This window comes from Branchiostoma lanceolatum, chromosome 6 (genome assembly GCF_035083965.1).
Source record: "Branchiostoma lanceolatum isolate klBraLanc5 chromosome 6, klBraLanc5.hap2, whole genome shotgun sequence".
Lineage (NCBI taxonomy): Eukaryota > Metazoa > Chordata > Leptocardii > Amphioxiformes > Branchiostomatidae > Branchiostoma > Branchiostoma lanceolatum.
This window is the reverse complement of record NC_089727.1, coordinates 8123301-8145761: the sequence shown is the minus strand read 5'-3', so window position 1 is coordinate 8145761 and position 22461 is coordinate 8123301. Positions and strand designations below refer to the sequence as shown.

General features: G+C 41.1%; 2 protein-coding genes across 5 annotated transcripts in view; one reads left to right on the top strand and one right to left on the bottom strand.

Moving 5' to 3' along the window:
* LOC136436394 (short transient receptor potential channel 7-like) overlaps window positions 1-5829 on the top strand; it is a 55838-nt gene extending 50009 nt beyond the window's left edge. For all 4 annotated transcript variants that reach the window (XM_066430350.1, XM_066430351.1, XM_066430352.1 and 1 more), the window contains 5 exons: window positions 193-316; window positions 1858-2109; window positions 2779-2841; window positions 3255-3330; window positions 3897-5829. In XM_066430350.1, the coding sequence (XP_066286447.1) occupies window positions 193-316; window positions 1858-2109; window positions 2779-2841; window positions 3255-3330; window positions 3897-4093 (712 nt within the window). In that variant the 3' untranslated portion in view covers window positions 4094-5829. The remainder of the gene's footprint in view (window positions 1-192; window positions 317-1857; window positions 2110-2778; window positions 2842-3254; window positions 3331-3896) is intronic.
* Window positions 5822-22461, bottom strand: part of LOC136436395 (neuronal acetylcholine receptor subunit alpha-10-like) — a 30621-nt gene continuing 13981 nt past the window's right edge. The window contains exons 2-7 of the mRNA XM_066430354.1: window positions 16552-16676; window positions 15221-15265; window positions 14633-14742; window positions 11379-11559; window positions 10725-11100; window positions 5822-8416 (exon numbers count right to left, since the gene is read on the bottom strand). Of these exons, the coding sequence (XP_066286451.1) occupies window positions 7881-8416; window positions 10725-11100; window positions 11379-11559; window positions 14633-14742; window positions 15221-15265; window positions 16552-16676 (1373 nt within the window). The 3' untranslated portion in view covers window positions 5822-7880. The remainder of the gene's footprint in view (window positions 8417-10724; window positions 11101-11378; window positions 11560-14632; window positions 14743-15220; window positions 15266-16551; window positions 16677-22461) is intronic.

The following is a 22461-nucleotide window of genomic DNA, read 5'->3' as shown; positions in this document are numbered from 1 at the left end:
CCTTGCCAACCTTAACTATGGAACGCCGAAGACCTGGATGATTATGTTTTTTTCATATCGTATTTAAGTTTCTCATATAATTTACATAAATATTTGTGACGAGACGTCTTTTTTAAATGGCCCTTGGCTGTGTTCACTGTATTTTATGCAATCATTTTTGACCTCCATAAAACGTACCATTTTTCCTCCCAGATATGACCACAAGTTCATTGAGAACGTCGGGTACATTCTGTTCGGAGCCTACAACGTCATCACGGTGGTCGTGCTCATCAACATGCTGATCGCCATGATCAGCAACTCTTACCAGGAGATCGAAGTGAGTTCCTATCCTCTATAGACAAAGACTGACGAGTGAAATTCGTTGTAGTTTGAACAGTTGATTTGTAGCATATAAAGGAATGCATAAACAAGAAGATATGTACTTTTCCTTTTACCTTCGATGCGTTAATGGACGAAGTGTTTTGCGCCCGGTTTTTCAACGGTCTATATACATGTATACCCAGTAAGAAGAATAAAATTGAGTCTTTACTACTGGATTACTGAATTCAATATAGAAATATACCCAATAGTTTTATTCAAAATATACACAATAGTTTTATCTTCTAGAGCAGCTTATCATCTTTATAAACAATTTTTTTTTCTTCGCATGGTGAAAATGATAATTCTCGAAAACTTTTTCGAGATTTCCTGCCGGTCTGTTTATATCTGATTCAGTTTTATTGGAGTTTGACAGGCGGTCTAGTGGGACCTATACTTGTGATGTAGACACACTAGTACATAGAACTACAAGATGAAAAAAAATCCACTGATGAAAGACAGAAGATGCTTTCTGAAACGCCTGACTCTGCCAGAGACCTTCACTAATTATAGGCTTAGTCCTTTCATACATATTCATAAATATGTTTCCTTTATCTATTCGAAACGACAAACTCACATGCGCAGGGAAAGGCTTCTCCCTCCCTTAACTATGTACAGTTTGTTACAATGGGTTGTTAAAAATGTCAAGTGATAACACACCAATCATTGGTCATATGGCAGGGAAGAGATTGCGATCTGTCAGAATTGGTGATTCTACAGGTAGAGACAGCAATCGTCGTCAGAGACTCCGATCTTGATCCCGACTGGTATAATCGCCGATTGTACCGAGACAATCACTGGTAGAGATCCTGATCCCGACCTCTGTCGTCAGAGACTCCGATCGTTATCTCTACCGGTAAAATCACCGATTCTATCAGATCTCAATCTCTACCCTGACATACTTGTGATAGTTCGGTAACAGAAGAACTTTATTGCACGACAATTGAACATGGTACAAAGTATGGCAAGAATTCATAAACATACATAACCATCGACTAATACTAATATTTAACATTTTCAGAGAACTCATCTACAACAATCGATAGTAAACAGTAACAATCGATCTAATAATGTGCATTCTTATGGCTAAAACAGTATACAATGCAATGGTGACGATGATAGTGTTCTGTGTCAGGAATGTAAAATAAGGTCTCGTTTTTGCATAGAGTAACACGTATATGTTAATGTTAATGTTGGTGAATCGTTATTGTTGTGTCTGTAGTTATACATTATAGTTTACAAGCACCCTTTAATTTCTCAACAGTTGCACCTGGAAAGGGGGAGCTAGGATTTGCACTTTTCCGAAATCAAAACCCGTATTCTATGTTATAATCACATGCAATGATCTGCCCATGTACGTGTCGATGTATTTTTTGTTTAATTCTTTCCTTGTTCGATGGCGGCGCTAACATAAGTTGTCTTAACTTGAGTGCGTCGCCGTCTTGTTTGTATTTATTTGTTTATGTTTGCTTAAATACAAATGAAAATTATTAACTCCAGGATGACTCCGACGTTGAGTGGAAGTTCGCACGTACTAAGCTGTGGCTGTCTTACTTCGAGGAGGGGATGACCATGCCAGCTCCCTTCAACCTCATGCCGAGTCCAAAGACGTTCTTCTACATCATCGTCGGCACCAAGAACCTCCTCTGCGAGTTGTGCAGTTGCAAGAAGAAGAAGAAGAAGATGAAAAGATACGACACCGAATCGCGGATGACTCGACGGTCGAATGGTGCCATGGGATCTCATGCAAGTGTATGTAGTGTAGAGGGTTAGGAGTTCAAACTATCGATGAAATCGAACGGAAAGGTCAGGGTAGTGTGCTGGAAATGTTGAAATTTTCCCCCAAAAACACTTTCCTCAGTTTTTTAGTTTTCCACACAGCTTCGCCCACGACCTATACAACATACATTTTAGAGAGGCTCTGCTAAACTGGGCTAGCTGAAGTTTCCTCTTTTGTGGCACGGCCTTTAACTAGCTGTCAGCCAATCAGAGAATCACCAAAATGCCAGCTGTATGTAAAAACTGATTCTCCAGTTGGCTTACAGCTGGTTAGAGGCCACATACAAAAATGGAAACCTCAGCCCAGTTTTGCAGTAGCCTCCAGAAGGCATATTGTATAGGTCGCAGCCGAGTCTCTGCTGAGGACAAAACAGTTTACCAGTGGAGACACATTAAGTTGTAGATGAATAATTGTAGCCACATTAAGGAATAAGCTATCATCGACATACCATGCTTAAATTCAAATTGGCGCTGCGTCATTGTAATATTTCTTATATCTGGTATGTTATATCTGGTATCTGGTGTAATGCTCACATCTTTCATACGAGTTGGCTTGCGAGATTTCCTGTCAATAAGGCACTATTTTCGGAAAAGAATTCTAAGGATGCCTAACTCAGTACATTCCTTTTTTTTTCGTTTCAGCTTGACAACAGTTTCCCCATGATGAACTGCATTCGATCAATAGACGCGCCTTCAGAATACCAGGTAAGCTGGTGAATGTTGTCGTTCCCAAAATCAATGTTATGACAGCAATTTTCAAATAATCTCCTACCGTCTTCTAGTGTGGGTCGGGTGTTTAAGGAATATTGAATGTCCATTGCTATTGCTAAATCCAGACCCAATTTGAACTGTCCGAAAGCATGGTGTCGGTTTTATAAAAAGATAAGTTTTTTTTCTTCATTTGTTTCTATTATTCTTGTCGACGTATTTTCTATAATATGCATGTTACAAATCTATTTGAATGATAGATATTCTACAGCGGGCAGGAGCATACACATGTATCTGTCACAGATGTTTGGACTCCCTATCGGCTTTATGTACAACTGCAGTGGTGTTTTTGTTGGTAACGTAAGTGTTGAAATAACCAGATGATACGGAGTGTTTGTATATTGGTTTAGTGCATCATGAAGAGACTGGTCAAGCGGTACATCCTCACTGCTCAGCGTGCACAGGAAGAGGGCGAAATCAACGAGGGTGAGTAGCAGCTATATTTTGTTGTTAGCGTCAATTCAATGTGTTACCTTTGCAGAGAAGGTTATGTATTCAGCGGCGTGGTTTTGTTTGTGGCTTTGTGGTCGAACAGAATGATTGGATAAGCTGTAGATAGATTGGTTGGTTGTCAAGACATTTGAAATGTAGTTAGGTTATGGCCTAGGAAAGAAATTATTAGATTTTAGGTCTCCTATAGTAAATCTCCTTGGAACTGCAACAGAACTTTTAAACAATTTGCATCTTGTGCTCTGGACATCGAGATTTATCTGTTAAACACCCTTTATGTTGGGAAATGGTGTCATGAGTTTGAGCCCCTAAGCGGATTTAAAAAATTGCAGGGGTGTTTTTGTTGGGATTTAGGTTAAGACTGACGTAATGAGATGCAAGTTATACAAATTAACATGTCTGGATGGCGATTGTCACCGTGTCCTGTAGCTAGATTTGAAACAGTAACATACCGTGGCCAAGTAATGATTTGTGTAGATATACATTTACTCGAAAAACATGCAGGTGCTAAACTGCATTGACGGCTTGAAATTTCGTTCCAGGCGAGCTCGAGGAAATCAAGCAGGACATTTCAAGCCTTAGATACGAGCTACTGGAAGGCAAAGAGGACACAAACCGCCAGATCTGGTTGATCGGGAAGAAGATCGATCACTACTTAGGGGCTCCATCCCCTGCCGAGCAGCCTGTGCACATTGGCAATGTGGCCGGCACAACACTCCATGCAGACCGAGACTACTAACTACCTGCAGACCGAGACTACTAATGCATCCTCTCATGCCAGGCGTGTTGCTTGTGAATATCAAGCACCTACCCTGGCGTAACTGTCTGTGATCCGTCCTTTTGCTGCTTTAGAGCTGATCGGTCGTCACCAACCAATCACGTCGCCGCCTACGGTCAACAGGCGATGTGATTGGCTGTTAACTTTCCCTCCAACAATAAAAGGGGGACTACCTTATTGGCTGAGCTAACGCTTCGAGCTAGAGCGATCGCAGAGCCGTACACCAGGGCCGTTGCTTGATACACAAGCCACGGGTCTGGCATGACAGGATGTTGTAATGGTATATGTCCGAAGCCAGGGATGATTAGATGTGGATTAGAATTTAGCTGACGAAAATCTTTTCACCTCAGATAGCCATTCATGGATTTAGATGTGTAGGTATGATGAAAACTCTTGAGGTTGATGGAAACTCTTATCTCGATATCAGTTGGCTTTTTGGACAGAAATCATTTTAGACAATAAATAGACAAGTAGGATTCATACAATTTTGAGATTTGTAGACATGATATCGGGGAAGAATGATAATATGAGCGTTTCTACTTATACAGGTGTGTGCACCTAGGTACGACTCGAATGCCAATATTTCTAGTCACAGTAGAAATGTAAGATGTCATAAATAGTAGTGCAGATGTTTGGAATAGCTGAAATGTATTTCCCAAGAACACTAAGCAGTTAAAAACATTAATACTATTATTGTGTGTATTGTTTCTATAGCATTATAAGGAGATGATTCTCTGTAAATTCGTATAAGGAAGAAACTTCGACTCAGATTCAATAGTGTATAGGAAACATTTCATTTATGTCGAATGACTACCAGTTACATCTCTCTACGACAATATTGTAACATGATAATCTCTACCATTGTCTAGAATTGTATGTACTTGAGTGTTTGCGTTATTTCAAATTTCCCAGGCGACAACTACTGTGACTATATATCTCCTCACTGTTTAGAGTACGCATGTGCAGTCGTGATGCTTTGCGGTCTAGGTCAGAGTTCAAGATGATAGGCATGTTCGATTGGACATACTGAAAACTTGAACCCTAGACCACAGTGCATTGCGACTGCGCATGTGCACTAAAACTGTCAAATGTCTCATTTGCTATCTTTTTTGGAACTTAAGAATGTAGAGAATACCAACCTTCTGTAGCGTTTTGAATAAACCAGGTTGGATTTACTAGGTATATTTTATTACATGTTCAACATTACGTACAGTTAGCAACGGGTCTCTCCTTTTGAATGCTGCTGCAAAAGTTGTGCTTTGTTTGCAATAGTGTAACGAATCTCTTCGACAAGATACCGGATGGAGAAGCAACTGCCAACAATATATGGTAGACTGTAGTCTTTTATTGAATTCAATTTTTCTTGTTGCTAATGTCACAAGAGAAAGATTAAAATTGTGCTTACATGAAGGCAGGTCCTTCACCATTGCTTATGGTAACATTTATGTGTGTGATCGTTTTTGGCGGCGCCTCGTGGGCGGAGGCATTTTTGTGGTGGTTTCAGAAATGAGTAAGAGGTATTCAAGTTGCAAAGAGCCTTCCAATATGAGCACGTGACTCTGCTGGTCAGACCTATATGACTGTAACTTCAGAAATTTACATGTCAATTTTTTTGTGACCAATACTATTTGGCTTGGATGATGTATATCTTATATTATTGTCACAATCATTTCATGAAATAAACTAAATTTCTTTGGCATGGTGTGTCATACTTGTCAAACTCAAGCGGAGATTATGTAGATAAAGGTAAGACTTCTCAAATACACTGTAATAGAAAATGATCGAGAAAACAATAAGACTGGACATAATATTGGATTCCACTAGGTGGTGCTGTTGATCCAGTCTTTACGCGTACAACACATACAGGGTCAGCAAGGACAGAAAGTCACCTGTGTGCGCTTCGTTATAGCTGTATTGATTTTATTTGATAAGGGTATTGTTAGAGTACTATACACTCTAGCACGATGTATATTATGTACGTTACCTACCATTATCTATCATCTAGTGCGTACCATTATAATAATTTACCAATATGTGCTCACCCTCAGTTTTGTACAGATTAAAGTAGTAAATAGTATACGATAAACATTTACAACCTAACTTTCACTCACACGATATTTGTTTGATCGGGAAATTTCTCGAACTCGAACCTTCAATTAACAGCACGTTTCCATTATCTAGTAACATAGCCTAGGTCTACATTTATAATAGATTTAGTTTCGAAATATTAGTACGTTTGCTATTACACATGCTCATGATACATTGAATCAAAACGTTACCATCGCAGTGAAGTTTTCACAGCTCATGCACTATAGATAGTCTCTACCATTTTACTAACTATGTTGTCTATTGGTATAATGATTATGCCAGCGGACTCTAGCCACCACAGGGTTTCCTCGGCTGGTGCAGTTGGAAATGTAAACCTACCCGCGGTCGGACTCTCCTGGCAAATCATTTCTCCTATCCTACTGTCCGTGCCCCCTACGAAAGGACTGGTGGATCCATGGAGACTACACAATGAATGCTAAGTGCAAAGTCACCGAGGGTCCTTTGAATAATACCTATTCAGCATTTCACAAGCACCTGAGTACAACTTCAGCCAATTCTTTGATCAGCTTGTGTTTTCAAATTCATACATATTGAAGCTTGCACATACACGGTAGTAACGCAGAATATCAAGAATCAATGATACACTAGTACTCTAGTCTGGTATTAAGTTATCAACATGTTGACCACTAGTGTCTACTCCATTTACATTATTGTGTCGTTAGATACCAAATTCCATATTACATGCCTATGAAGACACGCCTGCGCATGATGGATACTATCGCAAATTAACATTCCTTTTCTTTAATCACCTTTTTGCTACGTTAGGTGACTTCGGGTCTTTAATGATAGTATTAGTATTGTTAACAACTTAACAATAGTCTTGTAACAACTGACAACTAAATTCCTTCTTCCACCACGCTCAATACTGTTCAGATTCTCATAATGCATATCTAGTTACCAGTATAGCATTTCTTCATCAAATGTTACTTACACCATACTGATACCAATCTCCTTATTTTATTATGACATATCATATCATCAGATGAAATGCACTTTTGTGTACATTTCTATTCGAACTTACAATTCTTCATGCATGTTTACACTTTATTTTCACGAATCTTTTCAAACCATTTCTAGCAATTTCTATGATTATGTAATTTCAATTAGCTATATTTTTAACACATCCATCCATATCCGTCCGTCCGTCCACCATCCATCCATCCATTCATTTACTCAGTACGTATTTTGCTTTGCAATGCTAACTACATGGTCGGAGAAAGCCCTCCAAACCTGACCACAATAGCTACCTTCTGTGGTGGACATTACTGACTTGACATATACCTAGTGCGTAAACCGACAGCTTACTTATTGTCATTTCGTTCTGTCTCATCGTTTGTAACTGAACTAGCCACGAAACAATACTTCAGGGACTAGAAAACTCTCACATTGACAAACACATTTTTCCGCAGTACAAAACAGCTCCATGCGATATGGCACTACAACTCAGCACGACTGGCATATATTCTGACATTCCGTGTCGAACGTTGCATCACGTTAATGTTGGCAAACATAGATTGCCTTGGTTCTTCTTCTCGCGTCACCTTTCTGTTTTACATAACTCGCGTCACGATACAGCAGCGATGGCATCACTTGCAGACCTGCTGGTGAGTTATTTACTGGCCCTTATTTTGCCTAGTACTCAGATATCTGGTGTGATGACCGTAGAGCTGAAATAAAACGCCAGCAAGCACGTAGAAGCTCCCACAAGGTACAGGAGCAAGCAGATCCGATCCAACACCTTGGCAAGCAGCTTCCACTCACTCTCGATGCCCTCGACTTTCTCCTTCTCCTCGTAGTAGATGATCAGTGAGTCCAGTCCCTTCTTGATCCCTCTCATGATGTCCAACATCTCCGACGATGCCGCGTTGTCTTCTTTCTTGTCTACATCATCAGAACCTCCTGGTAGAAGAACGAAGCTTTGGACGGTCTTCGAAGCCATCGGGACCTGCTCGCCACAAGCGTTGTTCCGCCCGTCTATGAGGCTGTAGGGCTGGTCCTCTTGGGAGAGGTCGCCCATGAGGAGGAACTTTGCCGTGTAGCGGAGGAAGACCCGCCGTACCCACGGGCCCAGTGGCCTCTTGCCCGGGCCAGCGGCGCGACTGCAGACGTTGATGACGATGGTGGAGATTGCCAAGGATGCGGCCATCAGTACCATGGCTATGATGACGAATTTACCTGGAGGAATCATAGTTAATCGTATTAGATATAATATGATAACAATTTTTTTTTATTGGTCAGGAATTGCCCGTGTAATGGCAGCCTTTCTGGTGTTAAATTGATTCAGGGTTTACAATAACACAATGAATAAGGGCAACAGATTCATATTTTCTCCACACTTGCATTTTGTGGAACTGTCGAAATGGTCTGTGCGGCTGCCATTTGACGCCACCAGGTGACCTCAATACGACTTTATCCAGCCGAAGTCAGGTACCCATTCAAACCTGGGTGGAGTTAGGGAAGTCGTTTCAAGTGCCATTCCCAAGGGCACAAGATCGGTGACATGACAGGATTCAAGCCCGGGACCTCTTGGTTCTGAGCCGAACGCTCTGCCGTTACGCCATACGACCCCACAAAACAACTCTATGATGTTACTGGAGAATAGGCAAACCTCCTTGCAGACTTACTTTGCAGTCCTACTTATTACTTTTGAAGGAACAAAAAAAGCTACATAGCACACCGGAAAGTATTTCAAATTGATGGATGTTTCAATTTCCGTACAAAATTAGGGGTCAAAGAATCTACCGCAAGCTTCCTTCAAACAATTTCCCTTAACACACACAATGGCTTGCTAAGTGTGCAATTTTACTAACAGATAGGGGGCGTTCATTTCCATTCATCCGCAATTCCTCCGTCTCGTTACATGAAGGAATTGAAACATCTGTTGAAGACATCCGGTCAAAATTCAAATCACGCTATCCATCATACGATAATGGGGGGGAGTTCTTGAAAGGCGTCTAGTTGAATTAGTTGCCAAGCCGTACACTCATTTTCAAAGACGCCACTCTAACTCCATGAACAGACTCGCATTTAACCCAATATCCATGCTTTTAGACCGTATACTTTAAAGGGCCAGTATACTAGTAATGAATGCAAAGGGAAATGTTCGAAGCACATATGGCCACGAAAATAGCTTAAGCAGTACCTACGAGTTACATATAATGCCATGTCATATGAAAAAGCATATCACATAACACGTACAATCGCAAACGCATACTTAGCCCCCAGTTTAGAAAGGATGATCATAATAGTGTTTATCTGTTACAAAATTAATGGTCTTTATCAATGTTCGTGTATTGAATTGTTGTGGAGTTCAACCGAGCAATCATAAAATGTGCTGAACCACTGCACGATTGTTACCTACATGCACATGGTCTTTCATCATTATTAATCTAGCATAACGGTTTGCTAAACCCACTACTATGAGTAGCTGGGTGATTAATGTTTCTTTGATATTGATGCTCTTGGCAAAATGCATTAATCTAATTAGAAAAAAAAGAACTCTGAACACTTCGCCACTTTGCGAAGTCTCGCGTTTTCGACCAAGCACACATGCCCCCCCCCCCCCTCCCTTGCCCCTCAATAAGTTTGTTGGAGTCTTTCACGTGGGTTTTGACGCCTGAGACGAATACATGAAGCTCTCAACACAAGGGACCGCCGGCTTTACGTCACCATCTGAGATGACGAATGCGCAAGTGGGGCTCAAAGCACCGCCCTCAACATCCACGGAACTTGATCAATACATGTGTCGAAGCAGAAAAACGTCGCCAGTTAAACCTAATTAGCCATTGAAGGATATATAACAGTCATCTGGTTGTACAGCTTTGCTATACTACGGCTCATTAGTTCACTTAGAACTGGCTCTTCTCAGTAACAGTTCTATCATACCGCGGAAGATTGATGTTGTTGTTTTACCAGTAGCGTGCGTAATCCAGTGGTTAGTGATCTTGCCTCTGGAACTAGAAGCCCCGGGTTCGATCCCGGCTGTGTCGCTCACCCGACAAGCACGCTACCGGATAGGGTCGCAGTCCTCAGACGTTAAGCTGTGATCCACTGTCCATTGTGTTTGTCGAAAAGAGCTAGGGAAATTTCCCCGGCACAATGAACCTGTAAATACTGTACATAGCGTCTGTCTTCTTTTCTGTCACGACCAGTGAAAGATTAGCTCTTCAGTGAGCTAAAACTGGATCGAGTTCCCTTTCCTTTCACCTTGTAGTGCCTAGGGACACATAATTTCTTTGCTGTTTCAGTAGCAGGGTATATTGTTACAGGAAGGGGTTGCTCGAGACACCCCCACGGGACCCCCATTTTACATCCCTTCCGAATGACACTCAACAAACATGTCCTGTCCCAGTATTGAACCGGAGTCTCCCAGTTACCAACTAATTAGAACCAGGAGCTCAACTGTGAGGCTGCTACAAGTTGAGGTACAGAGAAATCCCTACCGTGGAAGATTAGCGAGCACTTTAAAAAAAAAATACATTACCTATCCAAGGTAGGCTCTCTGACTCAGGGAGAAGCTGGACCATCAGCAGTTGAAAGACGACCAGCGCTAGCAAGATGGACACTCCAAAGGAGACCTTCTCCCCGTTATCGATGGGGAGGAGGAAGGTGGCGGCCATCATCACGGCCAGGAGCACGCACGGGAGCAGAAGGTTGAAGACATAGAACGTCGGCTTCCTGCGAAGGTGGATGGTGATGTCAGTCTCCGAGAAGTTCTTGGGAGTTGTTCCCCAGTAGACTCCGTCGTAAGACACCTTCTGGTCTCGGGCGTTGAGAGAGAGCACGTCCCATCCTGAGGCGCCGACGTTGGCGCTGAAGTGCTTGAGGTTGCTCGCTGCGCTGTCGCTAATCATCAAAACCTAGAGGACAGATGGTTGAGATTATCTGTGATGATATACCACTTATCATTGAAACCTGAACACACACGCACACAGACACACACAGAGTCACTCACACACATATGCTCACACGCACGCACACACATGCACACTTTCACAATAAAACACGATCACACAAACACACACACACACATACATACATACATGTACACAAACACAGTCTCACACATACACACACAAACATACACATGCACCCACATACACGAACGCATGCACACTCTCTCTCCCACACACGTTACCTCTGTAGCATCCTGCACCCACGGCCCGAAAGTCAGCGTGCAGACTTGACTGTCAAACGGGAATGCCGACACGTCCATCTCGCAGGCCGACATGACAATAGCCGGGTGTTCCCACACCACCGTGCCGTCATTGGTGATGAGCACGTGCATCTTAGCCCAGCCATCGAAGGCTGAATCAGCGCTACATGATACAGGACAAATGATTAGTTCTCTAGTGTGCACAATTTCTGTTACGGCAGCTTGCTATACTCCCCACTCTACTAGGACGGCGCTCTCGTCGCGCTCTTTCTACAGCCTGAAATTGACCAGCGCGCTCAACAAATTTTGTAAATGAAGAACGAATCTTTTTACGCTTTGTGTGCTTTGTCATGTCTTCAGTCACACTTTACATTTGCATGATTTTCCAATTATGAAGTCAATGGTTACACACATCCAACTCAGGTCGCAGTGAGGGCGCAGCGAGATCGCAGTCACGGTGGAATGGGCGCCTTTCTTTGTACAATGTACTTAAATGTATGTTACATTTTAGCAGATGACAACATTTTATCAAATGCAGTGTAATAGGATCCTCTGATTACGTATTTCTTATAAACATCGTTTGTGTACGTGTGTGTATGTGACGAGAGGGGGTATAGGCTGCTTCGGACCACATCCTTACTGCAACGCCACCCTGCGGTTCAGAGTAGTCATGGTGGAAATCACCCAAGTTTTAGTCCACTAAGTAAATGTAGAGTATCCAGCCTTTTCAGTCCTTAGACATTATGTAATGTTGAATCTATTCAGCCATTGGCCTACAATGTAAATGTGGAATCTATTCTGGCCCTGGCCCACTATGAAAATCTGGAATCTATTCAGCCCTTGGCCCACTATGTAAATGTCTCTTCGGCTATGTTAAAAAGAACCTTATTTTTCTGTTTCTATAGCCTGTATCTTATTTTCGTCATAAGCATCATATTGAGACATCTCGCATACACATAGTATACATTCAATGACTGAAATCTTGTCTAGTAGAAGCAAGGACATTAAGAAGATGTCCTTGGTAGAAGTAGCCAGTCCAATCCAAGTTGAGAGCAGCTGAGACTTGCCTGGGAATACTTCACCGTCAGGATTAGAATAAGACGTTTCACTACCGTTTGCATTATTGATGTCCACTCTCGCATTGTCAATCTGTGTTTACAGCTTTTCCTGGTTTACGTAATTTCGACCCCACCCATAAAACTGTTGGGTAATAGTTGATAATGTCATTATCGTGTCCTAAAACGTTCCCGAAGTTCAATAATGGCGCTTGAGGTCGTCTTCAATGTAAGCTACACGGCTATTTCTGTTGATGGAGGTCTCGTAAAAGCGGTCCCATGTGAAATAATGGCGTTGAAAATTGCCGTCAATCTAAGTTACATGACTTTTCAGTTGCTTAGGGTTCTGGTAACTTTTGTTTTGCTTCGTGAACTCCTGACCAATCAGGGTTCGTTCGTTCAGACCCTTGTATTGCCTACTGTCATATAGAACAGCAAGTTTCTTTTCTCTTTCAGCAAGGTATATTTTCATAGGGAGGGGTTGTTAGCCCTTTCAATCTAACGTGCTCGATGCACCTCCTGGAACACGGGATCCCCATTTTACGTTCCTTCCGAAATCTGGGTGCAGCGCCAACCGAGATGCCTTTTTCAGCTGCAGAATTGAACCGGAGTCTCCCAGTTACCAACAAATTGGAACCATGATCTCAACCGTGAGGCTGCTACCAGTGGAGCTACACGGACATCTCTGATCAATCAGGACCAATCAGGGAAGGTGGAATTAATTGCTTCAACCGGCAGAATGTCGACTAACAAGAAAGTATTGTCCCTATTTACAATTAAGTTAAGGACCCTTTCAATTAGGCGATGTCGGATGTGTGTGAACCTTACACATGATTGAAATAAATGATGCAAGATGTAAAGTATGATTCAAAAGTCAGCAAAACACGAATAAACGTAAAAGAATCCTTCTTCATAATTCGTTGAGTGATCTGCCAAAGCTAGAAAGTGGGTGTAAACGGTGCTTTCTACATTAAAATCTTCCTCCTGTATTCAAATCCAGAAGGGTCATCAACTATTGACTTTTCGAAAAGCAATAAAACTTTTTTGGTCCCTTGAACGACATAAAATCAAATTCCGCAGATATGTATGGCTGATATGGACTGTGCAGAAAATCAGCCTATTCCGAGTTTGATGCAAACTTTTATTGGACGACCTCAAGATAGGCCAAGGTCAAAAATTGGTGTCTAGGGGTCATTCCCCATCACCCATTCTGGCATTGGATTGCGATATGATGAATCTCATTGGTTATCAATAATCGGGTAATATCAGAAGTCGTGTTATAGGGGTCTGCAAGACTGCATATAGGGGTCGAATATGTTCGAGGGAGATTGACGGATTTAATATTTCGATATGAAATTATAGGTTGGCATTTTTTATTTGATACTTGTTGCATTTCCACAGGTTAGGTAAGGCGGAAAGTTGAACCAATGTAGCGCTAGATGTGAGAATAATTATGATATATATATACAAGATGAGAAGCGACTTCGGCAAAATTTCATCAGTGCTTTCGGAATTCCAGAAGTTTCGTATGCTTCCCTCATGGTAATGGATGACAACACTACAGCACTCGTCACCCGTATAACAGTAGACTAATCCAAAGTTACATCGAGTGAAATAGACCATCATCCCTAAACAAAAGCTAATATCACCATACCGAATTTCAGGTCATTGGGCTTTACAGGGGATATCATTGGACAGCTCCATAAAATCATTTCTAAAGACTCAATCCAAACAACAGTGAACATATGCTAGACCCATGCTCCAAAGATACACTTGTACAAAACCCCAAGTCATCTGACATGATGGCACAAGTACAATATCAGTGTCTATGTGGGCCCCAATTGTACGGATTTGATATTTCGTATACTACGTCTCTGCCAGAGGTTGTTGGAAACATAATAATAGAAATTGACCAAATGGACTGAATAATATGCCAGAGGAAATAGCTGGCCACAGGAGGACGGTTTGCAACCTGTGTGATTAGTGGACTTCAAAGAAGATGGCCCCAGGCTGCTAACAGTACTACTGATGCCCGCGCGCTAACTCATTTAGCATAGTATTTCGTCTATTTGGCCAATTTCTGCTATTTGTCCATTCACCTACACTATGGAGCCTTTAGAGACTTATCTCATATGCTCAAGACTGTTATCGTGAGAGTTAAGGAGAAACAATTGTACAGACTTTTGGTAGAGAACTACGTCCGGTTTCCAGACTCGCTCGTCCGGAACCACCAACGTTGTCACGTTTCCATAGTCAGCTTTATTCCACTCTAGCCGAGGATCGTACCACATCTGAAATTATACAAACAATAGTTCAGACTGTGGTATGAATAATACTTGTAGAATCGTCATTTCTCTATCAGGGCCATCATAGCCACCCCCACCCCCTTGCGCATTGCAGTTGTATATGACCCCTGATAAGATACAATGTATATAGTTCATGGTTAGATGTGCACGTGTGCAGTCCGATGCATTGTGGGTTGTATCTCTAAGTTGAAGGCCCCTGGCTATACATAACAAATAGCCAGGGTAATTTAACTTTGACATAATACCCACAAAATATCACACTGCACATGCGCACTTGAAACGGTGAATTAGCTTGTAAAGTAAGTTATATACTGCATAGTATTACGTCGAAATTGACATGTACATTGGTCAGAACTTGGGCAATATTAATTTTCCTTTTCAGAGCATGTATAGCTATGCCATTTGAGCTGCATATGCGTTAACTTTTGCCTTTGCATGAATTCTCGTTACTCATAGTTCTTACCATATGGAGCCATAGGTTTGCTGTCAGTATTTGCTTCTTTGCGTCCTGAAAAAAAATGGCCAGAGAGTAAGAATACGATTTTGAAATGTTTTCTGTTCATTTATTTCTGCTCTCTTTAATCAGGGTGGGTAAGTCAGGGTCTAGTGATTGTTTCTAGAGGCCATGGTAAGAGATAACAGCAAAATAAAAACCTGTACAAGAATACAAGATTACCAGCATACAAACAAACACACACATACATACACACAGACATGCACAAAAAATAAACAATCAATCAATTTAAAACAGTCAAAATTGGCATAGCTTCGGTCATGGTGCTTATAAATTCAGCTTTTTTCGTACATGATCGAGTTTTTTAAAGGGAAACTGCGTATTAAGCTATTTTGGTTCATTACTTGAAAGTCCGTCTGTATTTGGTAGACGTCATGTTGTATCAAAGGTTAAACTGCAATTTCCATCACAACAGGCTATCAAATAATTCAATGTCTTTGGAAATTGCAGTTTAACTTTGACACTGTATTTTTCTGTTCAGTTTGCTTTGGCAACTCAAATATCAAGAAGTGTTGAATTGATCGTATATTGAAAAAAATGCGCCCTTGAACTTCACGGCCTAACTTCACGGCCTAGCCCTGTCTCTGACGCAACTAAATATCAATCTCGAAAGGATTTATGGACGCCCCCTGTGGCCTCAATGTAAACACGGTTACTTGACTTTGGGCTTTTAACTTCATAAATATTCCAGGAAAGTACTTCGCTGATTGCTTCCATAACACCCCAAATACCCTTTGATTCTCAGTCATGTCTTCAATTTCTTGGGTCAGCGGTTTCAATCTGGATGATCGTTCAGCGAGTAGCTCACGTGTAATCCTAATGCGTTTTTAGCATGCCAGGGTTTCTAAAGTAAAATCCTAGTACGTATATAGTCATGGCGTCCATGTGTTTTCGGCCGTCAAGTATTTGCCATCTATTATTTATGGCTTTAAAGACGTTTACAGACAAGTACAAGGTTAAGCTCTCATACGTGCATTTGGGGTCCACGCGGACCCAAGCACTTCTTTTTTTGTGCAATTTTTGATATAACAAGAGGTTTAGTCTGCTATTTGAAATATCATTGGCACCCAAAAAGGTAAAATTTAACACACTAGGCATCAGTTCGATTTCATTTTCTAACCTATAACTTATCACTTCTACAAATTATCTCATCTAACCTACAAGTTATCACTGCCTACAATGTATCTGATCTAAACTGCAACTCACCTCTTTTACAATGTATCTGATCTAGCCTACGACTTACCACTTCTACAATATGTGAATAGAAAATAAAAACTTACCACCTCTACAATATGTGAGAGAATAGCGATGAAGTGGACCTCCACCACATCCGGAGGAGCCAGGGTAGGCCGCACGTCCTGGTCGTACTCATCAAACAACTTATGATACAGGCGGCCCCGGGGGTCTGAAACACAGTTCATACAATTACAACTGAACTACATATTTGTGGACTTTGTCTACAGACAGTATAAAAGATATTGAAGATAATCACAAATGCACAAACAAATATGCTTTTCCACACTTGCATTTTTTTCGATAGTCATGGTCTCTCTTGGAAATCAGCTTTTCTTTGGCTGAAGAGACTACCCATATGTTTTAAGATGAATAAATAAATACTAACCACATGAAAGATAAGAAAATCATCGGGACTAGCCAAAACTACCATGCAAGGAACCGTCCAGGGAGGAGGAAGGAGAGATAGACAACAGAAAAGATGGGAGGATGATATCAGAGAATGGACAGTCATGACACTGAGTGAAACGCTAAGAAACAAAAAACTATGGTTCCCCAACAGTCAAATAGTTAGACTAAGGTCATTTGTAAGGTATGGAAGACGAAGCGAACTACATACTTATTTCACATAGTAAGATAACATCATGCAGTAGCCATAGGTAGTTAGAGAATTAGATTTAGAAGTGTACATCTTATGAATATAGGGCTGTACATAAGTACTAAATGTTAGCAATCCCACCCAGTGTAGAACACTTAGGCTAATAATTAGTGATCAAAGCCAAAAAGTACCATAGATTTACATGTGTACATCATCATTATACAAGACGCAAGATGACATAAACAAATGCAATATGTCAAGTATGCTAATGGTCATAATGAAAGACACAATATTCTAAATCAGGCTTCATCTGATGGTCAAGAGTGAATATTTGTCCCAAGTAGCGTTGATGGTTCGTTTGTTTCTTGGACTGCATTCATATATAGTGCACTAGTCTTCCAAGAGTCATCGAGATCAAATGTATCGTCAACACTTGTCTGTCTGCAGTGGCGACTATAGGAAAAATAGTATACATTTATACCCCAGTACATTTAGTACGATATATGGCAGTGGTATATAATGATACGTCTGTTTCAAATTCTTTACTGAGGGCCAATTGCAAGTAACAGGACAAGAACAGTCAATGAGCATGAAGAGCAGTGTTACACATCATTAGATCTGTTCTAAATGCTGATGCTAAAACTCAACTAGTTTGACTTCTTAAGAATTCCTCGAAGACATGTACAAAGCCCAGACTTTTTTCTGTAAGTTGTGGGTTCTGTGATGTTGATATCAAGAGAAAGGTAGTTTTCTTTTTGTCTGTAAAGATGGAAAAATTTGAATGACATTTGACAGCTTCTATGAAGAGCTCACTTCTTTCGTAATCATGGGACATTTGGACATTTGAAATAGATATCGGACCACCGTCGGTTCTTGAAAAGTCAATAATTTATAGAATGTGTAACTTATGCGCGCACCGAGTCTGCGATATGAACCCTATCAAAGTCACCTATAATTTCACAGGCAATCCGAGAGGACATTAGCGTGTCCATGAGTCAGGATGGATAATGATTGATGTTTGACAGGTCCGGTGATATTACGGAGAAGGTCAGGTTTGACGGGTCACCGACATGAACTATAAAGTAGGCACATATAGCCTGCCCGAGTGTTATTGCGGACAATATCTCCGATAGTGTTAAAAAGTTATTTCTTCCATGATTCATTCTAATGAGGAATTTTCCAGTTTTTGCATACTTTAAAAGCTGCCCAGAGCCTGAATAAAGTAAAATGTGTATTTGAAAATATATGAATGCGATATCGTTTGGACTTTGAACGTACTTAGTTGTGGACTTTTTTTGTCTACAGACGGTATATAAAATATTGAATCTATTTTCGCAAATACACAAACAAATATGCTTTTCCGATCCACACTTGCATATTTTTGATAGTCATGACAAGGATTCGGATTCATTTTAGCCAGAATACACCCCTGGCCAAAATGTAACCAGGTATATTCTGACCAGGAGTATATTCCGGCATGCTACACCGACACGCCCGGACGTACATGTCCATGCAAACCACACGTCCTTATCTTGAATGTTCAGACAAGCCTCTAAAATTATCGCTAAATCTTCAACCGACTGCTCCCAGCCTTTGATAGTTTTTCCGAAAAAGTCCATACATCATTCAAAGACACATGCTGCGATGCATACACGTTTCCTGACTCTTACAACCCTGTACGCTCTTGCGTGTACTGGAGATTGCCATATATAGCGTGCATTTCAAGTGATGAACATTTCGATTAGAACCATCTTACCGTCTTGGGGAACCCATGACTTCTATACTCTATCCGGAAGAGGTCTCCCTTATCGAAATGAAATCTGGCACCCCCTGGCCTACTATAGTCACATCGGGTACCAGTAATAGTTACTACCGTTGACAATGTAGCGTACAGGGCTGAATTTAAAAGTACAAGGAAAGTCAATACTCTCACTCTTGCTTGAATTGTTCTTTAAGTTTGTAGGGTGCTAATGCTAAACCCGTCAATCAATTCTCTTTAGCAGCAAATTGAACCTTTTACGACTTGTATTACTTGTCAGCAAAATACCAAGACGTGAATTGCAAGTTTAAGCTGTCTTAAGGAAACGCAGGCCCATAAGGAGGCTGTTAAGTCGTCAACAAATGCTATAAAATTAGGATCTAAGGACGAGAATGGGCGAGGTAAATGGGTCCATGGGATATAAATTCGGACAATGTAGATGGTGCGGAAAGTTTTCACACACTGTGCGTAATCACATTCATTGGATGAACGCAGACAACAGTAAAATAGATATATCATGTAACGTTACAAAATAACTACGTATCGTTACAGAATATTTCTATCCTATTGTGTCGGTGGACGACTGAAGATACAGGCGTACATAGCATAGGGTACATATGTATGTATATATCTATTAGAATACAACATGGGGTATTCCGTATCACCCGAGGTACCAGACCCGACCCACGGGAGGGCTTGGACCGAGGGTGATGCGGAATACACTGATACAAGTCTAGAACCCCGTGTGGTACGGAAAATTATCACCCGGTCCGAAACACCCGTATCGAACGTTTTCGCGGCCCAGGTATGACATAAGTATAAGTATCATTAACCTAACATTTATGTTCCTTCCCCATTTTTGCTACTAGTACGACTTCTCTGATGACTAAAATGAATCTAAGTTATACTAAAAAGTGGAAACATTCTCGCACCACCAACTTCGGCCAGCCATTCATATGTAAAATTCTCTATTGTTCAAAATGTAATGTATCGCTTTATGCATATGTGAAAATGTGTGCTTTAACAGATAAGAATACTTTGACATTGATAAAAGTATAATCGAAGTGGCTATGACTCAGATGCATTATATATTCATTCACGCATTGCCAGCTTGCTTCATCAACTTCAACAAAAAGAACCGAATCTTTCCGCAGGACCACAAGACTATACCTCAGAAACATAGTTCTATAATACATGTGTCTAAATCAGTACCTAGGGAATTTTCAAATTCAATTTCTTTCTTTTGAATTTTCACTGCTTGAGCCTTTGACAATGATCATAATGTTCAATGTCATTAAAAGATCTTAAGCTAAGTATGTTGCTAATCATGAATCCAACTCATACTGACATTTTGATGATTCATGACTGAAATAAATGCATTGAATTGAAGATTGATATGTTGTTACTTTGCAAGATCCATGTGTCCTTGGGATTTGCTTATCTATTGTTGTTGTGCGTCATAGAGTCGCCAAAATTTGCTTGAGTAATCTTTTGATTGATATCTCTAACATTGGATGCTGAAGATTGATAACTTGTTATTTTGCTACATATTCATATGACTCTGAGATCTACTTATCTATTGTTATCGTGCGTCATAATGTCAACAAAATTTGCTTGAGAAGTCTTTTTGGACGCTTTGTCAGTCAGTTTGCTGTTTGAATGATGATACAATTATTCATTAGGTAGATTATGTCGTGAATAGTTTCACCCGGAAAACTATGATTATCAATTCATAACGTAACAGATATCTATCTGGCCGAGGTAATAGTAACTTCTCAGATATACCTAAATCCTCGTGGTCTAAATAAGCTGACTACTTTAGGGTCAGAAAGATTTCGCTTTGGTACTGAATGGATACCTTTATGCTGACATGGTATTTGCCTCTTCTAGAAATATGGCAACCCTAATAATCAGTGGTGTCACGAGTATGACTGTACGCTCATGGCCGAAGTTCCGTCACCTTCCTCTTGGTCTGAATGGATTGTGAATTGAGACCTTTATTTTTCCATGCATATGGTATTTGCCTCTTCCGGACCAATGCCAATGGTGATGGTAACCAGATGCATGACGAGCATGGCTGTTTTCCTCATCTACCTTGCTCAGGGTCTGAATGGACTCTACTACGACTAGATGAATATCTTAGTTTAAAGTCTTTTAAACTAAGACCTTTATTTTCCAATGGTATTTTCCTCCGCCGAACCAATGGCAACGGCGTCGTTGCCGAAACCAGACGCATGACCAGCATCACTGTTTTCTTGACTTTTTGGTAAATGCTCAGCGACCTTGCGACTCTACTGCTGCCAGAAAATACCGTTCAGTTTGTGAACTGTGACCTTTATTTTCCCATGGTATTTGCCTCTTCTGAACCACTGGCAATGGCACCGATGGCGTAACGAGAGGCATAACGAGTACGGCTGTTTGTCTGACTGACGTTCCAGTTAACTACTCAGTTTTCCCCCAGTGCATGCATGGACTCTACTACGACCTTTATTTTTCCATGGTATTTGCCCCTTCCGGAACGATTGCAATGTCGTCGTTGCCGTAACCAGAGACATAACGATCATGGCTGTCTTCTTGACTTGTCGGTAACTCTTCAGCTACCTTTGTTATTGTCTGAGTTGACTCTACTACGACTAGATAAATACCGTTTCGTTGTGAATCAAGGTCTCGGTTCGGAGTTTTTTTAAGATGTGGGGCCGATTCGACTGTCTCTGAGAAAAGGGCTAGCGCTTCTCCAAACATCATTTTCCGGACAATTCAATGTTTCCGGTGGAAATGGACACCTTGTCGCTGATCGACAGACTCGGTTGACATTTTCTGTGGAAATGCTATTTTTTGTAAAAACGATCATTAAAATAATTTTTCAACCATAGACTCCTATTTTAGGGGCCTTTTTCACAGGCCGCTGTACGGAAAAAAATTCATTGGAGAATGACTGACCCAGCAATAAAGGTCAATACTTTGTCTATATAATACGCATACATGAAGAAAATCCTTAGGATACGTTTGCCGCAATCCCAAATGGTGCTAACACATACAAAACGCACATAGATCGCATGATCTGGATAATCAGGCGACAAAGCCGCGTTGCCGTCTCCGCGCAAAAACATCAGGTAGTATACGCCGGACGCCCAAACCTGCGCCGTCGAAAAACGCTACGAAGAACGGACTTTTCAGGAAATATAAAAGATTACACATTGCTATAGCGATAACCGAAAAATCTGGAGACAAAACTATTGAGAAAACCTAGGATTTGCGTCTTATTTCACGAACTACTTGTAAGGGCGGTCAGATCAAATTCCGAACCGGAACCTTAAGACCTTTTATTTTTCCCATGGTATTTGCCTCTCGGAACCAATGGCATCGTTGCCGTAACCAGAAGCATGACCAGCATGACTGATTTCTTGAATTTTTGGTACCTCCTCAGCTACTTTGCTCAGGGCCTGAATGGACTCTACTACTGCCAGAAAATACCGTTCAGTTTGTGAACTGTGACCTTTATTTTCCTTTCCGGCCGCCTTCGCCTTTTCCGGAGCAATAGTAATGGCACCAGTGCCGTAACCACAGTCATGGCGATTACCGCTCTCTGGAAACGTCCAG